The sequence below is a fragment of the Haliotis rubra genome, unplaced genomic scaffold (assembly GCF_003918875.1).
Source record: "Haliotis rubra isolate DU_JTF1 unplaced genomic scaffold, ASM391887v1 Scf50, whole genome shotgun sequence".
Classification (NCBI taxonomy): Eukaryota; Metazoa; Mollusca; class Gastropoda; order Lepetellida; family Haliotidae; genus Haliotis; species Haliotis rubra.
Genome location: NW_025767191.1, coordinates 2,217,328 through 2,226,049, shown reverse-complemented (window position 1 = coordinate 2,226,049; position 8,722 = coordinate 2,217,328). Strand labels below are relative to the sequence as shown.

The window sequence follows — 8,722 nt, the reverse complement described above, 5'->3', positions numbered from 1 at the left end:
CGTGTGTTTCCGTATCATTACTATCATATATTAGGGGAAAATATGTATTATGCTCGCCAAAGGGTCGCATAATACAATTTTATTCCTAATTATTATATTAATGATACGGAAACACACGAGGTTAATAATCTCTATGTATCACTGGTACATAATTATACTAAATATGGATGTTCCATCTGCCCAAATATCAGCTTTCATCGCGATTATCTTTTAATGAGTATAGTATCGTACACGAGGTAATGCTTTCTGGTTGGTTTTATTGCCATATGTACTTAAAACATTCAATAGTTTCAATACAGATCAGTAAAACGATAAAGGGATACACTCATTTACTATTACCGGAAGTCAGACGGAATGGGACAACAAATAGATTGACGATTGACGTTGAAACGCAAATGAGTAAAGTGCAGTATGTTTTCGATAAAATCAGTAGGCAGTGTAACGGCAACCTGTTGGGAGTTGGGAGAGAGGAGTTCCGATTGGTCAATTGTCGGGCGTCACAGCTTGGGCTGGAGGGAGAATTGACAGAGAGGGTATTCAGGACTGTTGGGGCGGCACTCGGTGACAACAGCCCAGGCAGGTTTGGAGGTAAGCCCGTATATAACGAGACTTTTTCGTTGAAGTAGTTGAGATCTCTCATAACTTGGAGACGTGTAGCTCATTTAAATTGTCATTAAGTGTTTACACTTTAGTGTGAATTAGCATTTATGTTTATTAGTCATGTGTAGTACAAGTAAATACATAGCATCAGAGACCATATAATAGATATGGTCTCTGATAGCATGCATCTATTTAGAAAACAATGATGTATGAAAGGAGTTTATACCGCAGATGTCCTCACATCCTACATGTATTCGACATTATTTGTTAAGATTTAATACAGGGTTTAACGAGACTTTTCTAACTACACCCTCTAATATGTAAGTAATCGTACTTCGTGGTAATACTGTCACATACCGATCAAACTTTGTGTAAACGTTTTACTGAAGATAAAGCTTCGCTTAGCTCACACTTTTAGGTATCGACAACACACTATGATGGGGATCGGGAGTCCATATTCTCCAGTCCATTCAGTCGACTGCCATCATGTATTTAAGAATAACGTTTGTTTACAGTTCCTCCAGTGATTAATACAAGGCTAGGGTACCATAACTGTTGGACTTCTGTTAAATCTAAGAGCTGCAACATTATTGAATGGAGCCGTGATAATCAAAATATGGAACTTCATTATATACCCATGTAAATTTAGGATAGTTATACAGGGGTGCAATACGGATGACGTGGTCAAATTCTGTATTGCACCCCAGATTCCGTATTGAATCCCTGCCGGTTCTACTGATTTGTTTTATTAAGTAACAGATTAATGCAAGATAAGAGGGTATATAATAAATATAGAACGTCATACTAGTGCATTTGGATGTTTTGTATTGAACTCGAAACATCTTCTCGTTCAATACAAAACATCCAAATGCACTAGTATGACGTTCTATATAGTGATTTCACTGATAGACACTAACTTCATTGCCAGTTAATAGATCGGTGTAAGTCTCCACATGTCCAGTACATGTACAATACATGCGCCGCGGGGCGTCGGTCAACCATCCTCAACTACACCGTCACAATGGACGGATAAGATATTGCATGACTCTTAATCCTACAATAGTATTCCTGTTGTATAACGTTACTAAGCCACCTGTGTTGTTAGACGATGTGCTTTTCCTTGGATGATGATTTTACTGTTAACTATTCATTTATCCTTGTAAATCTTTATGCACATAAATTTTGTGTTCACGTATTCATGGCATCAAAGTTGAATTGCCTTTTCCCTGAAAGGTGCGTATTTGTTTGTGGGCGATTCCCCTCATTTTTGTAAAGCCATGCACACCTGAGAATCACGTACGCCATTTTACTATCGTTTCAGACTGAACAAGCGATTTACAGAGACAGTAAAACATGTTCAAAGGCAGAAATGTTCAGAAAAGCCACAGGAGATTATCACAGTAGGTGACCACACAAGAAAGCAGGGTGCTATAAGAAAGTAAGTCTGGCGAGAGCCGTGTGACACAACGCTTTCTTTACGTCCATGGACACATCCTTTCAGCCCTAGGCAGGTGGTAATTGTCCTCTGGTCGTTCTGCTCTTCTATATATGATACCCTGTACAGAGCAGACAAATAGAGGTAATTACCTCTTTTGGCGGAAACCGTGCAGGTGAAGGAACACTGGTGGACAGGAAAACAATGCAGCCGAAAGAGGAATATATAAGCCCTGTTTGCTGTGAACAACACAACAAGTTAAGGCTGAGTGAATGCAGTCCAGCAGAGATTGAACAGTTTCAAGCCGTACTTACTTGTGTTAACTGATACGTGTTACAATAGTATAAGGTATTGTTTGAGCTGACTAATGGGTTATCCATCAGTATCACACAGTTGAAAGAACACTTGTCGCTGACCGTTCTATGCTCAAGGTCTGACCACCCAAGATGAATAACAGCACGATCGGGACAGGCGGTGTCCTCAAGCTGGAGGATTTCACACAGTATAAGGTGGGTGTGGCAATATGGACATACATTCCACCTATACTCATCGTCATGGGCTCAATAGGTAATATTTTATGCATCGCTGTGTTGTCGCAGACGTCTATGAAGTTGTCTACGACGTCGCTGTACCTCCGCGTTCTGGCTGTTGTTGACGTCGTCGTGTTGTATACTGGATTACTGCGGCAATGGCTCTTGTATTTTCTGGACCTAGATATCCGCTGGATGACCGAGACAGGATGCAAGATTCACACTTGGATCGTTTATGTGGTTGTACATTCATCGGCATGGCTGCTTGTGGCCGTGACTTTGGAGCGGGTGCTGTCGGTGATGTTTCCCCACACAGTTAAGATGAAATGTACCAGGAATGCAGCATACGCTATCATTGCTGGCATTTTAGTCCTGTTCCTGCTATTGAACGCCCACTACCTGTATGGTATTGGCGATTATTACCTCCAAGAGGGAAACGAGACGCTGCTTATTCCATGTGACGGCATTACAGATGGGTACTACTACTTCGAGACGACGGTGTGGCCTTGGGTGGACTTCTGTATCTATTCATTCCTTCCGTCAACTATCCTCATCATCTCCAACTTTTGCATCATCAGGAAAGTCTTTAGCAGCGACACGAAGGCCAACAGCGTGAAAGGCTACTGTGGAAACGTCACGGCGAGGAGGAACAAGACGACATCCATGACAATGACTCTGGTTGTGGTCAGTGCGGCCTATGTAATTTGCACAACACCCTTTTGTGTATACACCATCTACACAAACATTTTCTCAGAAGGTTTGTCGCCCGAGACACAGGCTACGAGAAGTCTGTTGTGGTCGCTCGTCAACATGCTTCAGTACTGTAACAACTCCATCAATTTCATCCTGTACTCGGTGACGGGCTCTAGGTTTCGACATGAGCTCAAGGGATTGTTCTGTAAGAAAGCCTATGTTCCTAGACCCACAATTTACACCATGACAACAAAGAGCACTTCCGCTGACTCAGTGCTGCACTAAGGATTGAAGTACGTGTCAGTTGGAAAACGGTGTTGGAAGTCGAGTGTGTTCGACTGAATTGTCTTTAACGGTAATATCATACCCTAACCCTTCTGTGGACTAGCATTAAACATTACATTGTGGTAATGTGTGACGATGAGATAATGATATGTGAGATAAGTCTATGAAGACTGACATTCGGTGGATTGTATCTGAAAAAGAAGGTAACAATGACAAATTATCTTCTTTGATCGTGATCTGTTTTGATTTTTAGCCTTCAAATGTAATAAGTTGTAGATGGAGTTGTTGAGTGCATCTTGATGGCTTTCTCAATAGCTTCGTCATCAAACAGATGCTGGGATCAAGAGATCTGGATGGAACGTATGGAGGAGATGTCTTTGAATGGCAGTTACAGGCAAAGCAGTGGGGTTCCATACGTGAGATCAGAACATTGCCGTGCAGGAGTCAGAGAATCACCCTCGAGATATCGAGTCGAGTCAATATCGTCGTGACTTCCTCAGTGGTCCACGTCCTGTTTGAAGATGAAATATCTCTTGAAAACACTGAGCTTATTTGTTTGTCGGGATCAGTTATTACACGAAAAGTGGGCGCTCGATGAGATTTCACCAAAGGACTGAACAGCCTGAAGATGAAGATGGGCATGCCTCAGTAATGTCATCAACAAAGCCCTGTTCTTGTCAAATGTAATTTGTCCTACAAAAAATGTATATCTAATAAATATATCACAACCTAAATAAATTAAAGTTAATGCCACATTAATGCATATTTTCATCAATTGGTACAACAGTTCTTACCACAATTTTAGATTTAGCGTTCCTGTTCAGAATCCACCAATTACAGGATGGTCAGGTGTCTAAGATTCTGAATGACTTCTAACAAGGAACAATGATTCGACCTTATAGTCCATCAACTTTTCTTTGAGGACACGGGCCCCGTTCCTCAAAGCGATCGCAGTGCTACGACTGTCGTAAGTCTATTTTAAAGTATGGGAGTTACGATCATCTTAGCGCTACGATCGTTTTGAGGAATGGGCCCCCGGTTTTTAGCGGTTTAATTCGCCTGAGTGTATTTGTATATCATGAAAATTGAAGATGTATTATCTGTATGCTTTGACCAAACTAAAAAAGTATGTTTTAGAGTTTGTTATCCCAAATTGAAGATTTATCTGTAATTTTTATCATTTAATTTCATGACATCGTTGGGGATAACAGCATATGATTAAATGTTTGTAAATGTCTCTAAACATAGACTGAATACCTGCGTGCACGACAAACTGTTTGACTGGGGTTCCATTCAAAAATACATATGACATAATTGCATGCTCAGGTTCATGAGCCTGTTAGTGAAAACAATGGTGCTGAGGCAGGCACCTTATCTAATTTAATATCATTTACTCTTTCTGCCAGTATTGTTTATTATGTCTACCGTGACTGCAGTAAATACTGGATTGTGATTGGTTAATTAAAGTCATTCCGAGGTATATCATCACGTTATCTTTCCCTGACTTTCCAACACCGAATGTATTTTTTAAAAATATTTTTTGTTAAACATACTGTGCTGGAAAATCAGAGGTGTATACAGAAATTATAATAGGTTTATTTTTTATTTAAATCCTCCCCTAACGCCTTATAGTTTCGTTATGATTTAATGTCTTATTTCCTTGTTCTATGTGTCATTGGCTATTTGATAGTTCTTTGTGTTGTTATGAATCCCTTGATGTTTAGTTTCCCTATCTCTATCTCTATCATACTGTACAAATCTCTTTGTTCTTACTCTATCAGCTCCATTCTTCAAGTACTATCAACTATCTGTGAAAGTTTACTTATCTATATTCGTCCTATTTTCCCTACATATGTTGTGATCACATTCACATTCAACATTTGTTCCCGACAACATGAACAAATAATATATTGTCTATTTAATATCATAATGTCATATCTTTATCTAATATTGTCTGAGTATACACTATACTCCCAGTTTTTACATGGGTAATGATATAGTGCAACACCGTGTGGTGATTGGGGTATTTAATTGTGTAAACTTTAGAATACAGGTAGGATTTAAGAGCGTCCTTCATGCGCGTCTTTCTGTAACTCTCTTTGTACGTGAATTAAGGTTATGTTTGAGATTTTCTGTAACGAATGGAAATCAGGCACACTGTTTCTTAGTGTTTGTTGTCTCCAGTCACAAGCTGGTAATGTTGACGTAATCCTTGTGTTACTATTGTTATTACTGATTGCTGGGGACGTGCAACCCGACCCCAGGGCCACTGACCCATGACAACTCTGTCTGTGACCATTCATTGTCTATTTTCCATCTTAATACTAGAAGTGTACGTAACAAGCTTTCTTATTTGAGTGAATTCTTGTCAGATCATAATGTTGTTTGTTTTACGGAAACGCACTTAGACGACAGTATTAAAACTGAAACGCTCATATGGGAAAATTTTCACGAGTCAGTATGCAAAGACAGAAATATGTTTGGAGGTGGTTTACTAGTTTATGTTAATAAAAGCCTTTCTTTTAAGAGAATTTCAGAACTTGAAAACATCTATGGTGATTCAGATATATACTTACTGCAAAATTCGCTGTTGTTATGTAATGTATACCGTGCAGAGTATAATTCATAGGACTTTTGGGCTCGCTTAAATAATAGCGTTGAAAGCGCTCTTGATATGTCGTCTGAGGTTGTCATTGTTGGTGATATAAATGAAGATCTCTTATCCGCTAGAAAGCTTAAAGTAAATGAACTCTTGGTTATGAAAAATTTAAGAAATGTAATATTAGAACCCACTAGAGTTAGCAAACCAACCAGTACTTTGCTTGAACCAGTAATTGTCAGAGAAGACATTGGTGTTGTTGAGTTTGATAGCAATATAAGTGATCACAGAAGAATATATAGCGAGAAATCTGGTGTTACAATAAGGATGATTATGAAGTGCTCAATTATCTTATAGAAAATACAGAATGGAAAGATTTATATGATAGATGTTCAGATGTTAATGATTCTTGTTCACTATTTTATACCAAATTTACTCAACATGTGAAATCATGTATTCCTTCAAAAATAGTAACTATTCGTCCAAATGACAAACCATGGTATGACTCTAATTTGAGGAGAGAATCCCGAAAAAGAGACCGATTACGGAGAAAGGCGAAGGAAACTAAAAAAGAGAGCGATAAAAAGCTTATAAACATCAGAGAAATAGAGTAAACAACATGAAATGTTATGCGAAAGAAAACTTTTATTCTAATATTAATGGCCTACTTTTGGAATTATATGCTGAAAATAAATCTTCATATTGGAAATTATTACGTTATATTGTTAAAAACTCGGGCTCTACTTCGCATATTCCTCCTCTCAAGCAGAATATTGATGATGAATTCCCAACGCTGTTTTCTGATTTAGAAAAAGCTGAAAAACTTAATACGTATTTCGAATCAATATCTCGATTGAATGATAAAGATGTACCATTACCACATTTTCCCTCAAGGACCAACACGCAGTTAGAAAAAAAAGTAATTTCTAAGAAGGAGATATCTGATGTTATAAAATGTTTGCAGCTAAACAAAGCTTCAGGGCCGGATAGAATAAGTCATAAATTATTAAAGAACACCGTTGATTCTATATCTGAGCCCCTGTGTTTACTGTTCAATTTATCATTAAAGCATAGTGTGTATCCAAATATGTGGAAAAGTGCACATGTCATGCCACTGTATAAGAAAGGTGATCACTCTATTGTTTCCAATTATAGACCTATTTCTCTTATAAGTTGCATAGGAAAACTATTTGAAAGAGTTGTATATAAACACTTGTATAACTTTTTCCATGTTAACAAACTTTTATATAAGTACCAATCGGGGTTTAAAGCAGGTCATTCAACTGTCCATCAATTAATTGAACTTTACAATCATATTTGTACATCTCTAGACAGCAAAGAAAAATATTGTATGATATTTTGCGATGTATCCAAAGCTTTTGATCGTGTGTGGCACAAAGGGCTTGTACTTAAATTAGAGAAGTACGGTATTAGAGGCCAGCTTTTACAATGGATTTCGAGTTATATAAGTGATCGCAGTCAACACGTCTTTGTAAATGGAGCTATATCCAAGCCCAGGTATTTAACAGCTGGCGTCCCCCAGGGATAAGTATTGGGACCCTTTTTATTCGTGGTCTATGTTAACGATATTGTTGATAAGTTAGATTGAGTAACAAGACTTTTTGCTGATGACACTTCGCTTGGAAAATCATCTAAAAATACTAAAGAAATCGAAACTTCTCTAAATGCCAATTTAGACATATTACATAGCTGGAGCAAAAACTGGTTGGTCTCATATAACCCTGCAAAAACAGAAGCAGTGTTGTTTTCCATGATTGATGAAACTGAAGAATTGAAATGATTTTTTGACGGAAAGCAAATTAATTTGGTAAACAATCATAAACATCTCGGAATAATATTAGAAGCAAACGGCAAATGGTCTTGTCACACTAATCAAATTATCAAGTCGTGCTCCAAAATGATATCATCAATGCGAAAATTGAAATATTTACTAAACAGAAATACAATCAACAATATTTATAAGATATTTATCAGACCACACTTTGAATATGCTTGTGAATTATGGGATGGTTGTACCGCACAACAGAAGGAAAACTTAGAGAAACTTCAGTTAGAAGCTGCCAGAATAGTTACGGGTCTTCCCAGATATACCTCACGGGAAATTTTATATTATGAGACAGGGTGGGAAAGACTGGATGAACGAAGGAAAAGAAGAAAACTTCGTCTATTTTATCAAATTCAAAATAATTTAGCTCCTGTCTACTTAAAAGATATTACTCCAGATAGTGTGGGATCCAGATCTAACTATAACCTTAGGAATGCTAACAATATTATCCTTCCTTCTGCAAGGTTTAGACTTTCGTATGATTCCTTTTGTCCATCAACTGTAAGAATATGGAATAATATTTCTGAAACCGAAAGAAATCGACCTTCATTACAAACTTAAGTTTCAAGTCATATTTAAAAGGGTGAGCAACCTGTAGCTCCCTCATATTACTCGTTTGGTATTAGAAAATTTAATATTATTCACACAAAGTTGAGATATATGACTAGTCAGTTAAATTATGATCTGTATCGTTGCAACATGAAAGATTCTGCTTCTTGTTACTGTGGCAATGC

General features: G+C 37.7%; 1 protein-coding gene across 1 annotated transcript; it reads left to right on the top strand.

The window, feature by feature from the left end:
* The first annotated feature begins 515 nt into the window (after positions 1-515).
* On the top strand, positions 516-3,726 carry LOC124291847 (probable G-protein coupled receptor B0563.6). The gene is made up of 2 exons (XM_046728918.1): positions 516-588; positions 1,922-3,726. The coding sequence occupies exon 2, from the start codon at positions 2,482-2,484 to the stop codon at positions 3,541-3,543; it is 1,062 nt and encodes a 353-aa protein (XP_046584874.1). The 5' UTR covers positions 516-588; positions 1,922-2,481; the 3' UTR covers positions 3,544-3,726.
* Positions 3,727-8,722: the final 4,996 nt, after the last annotated feature.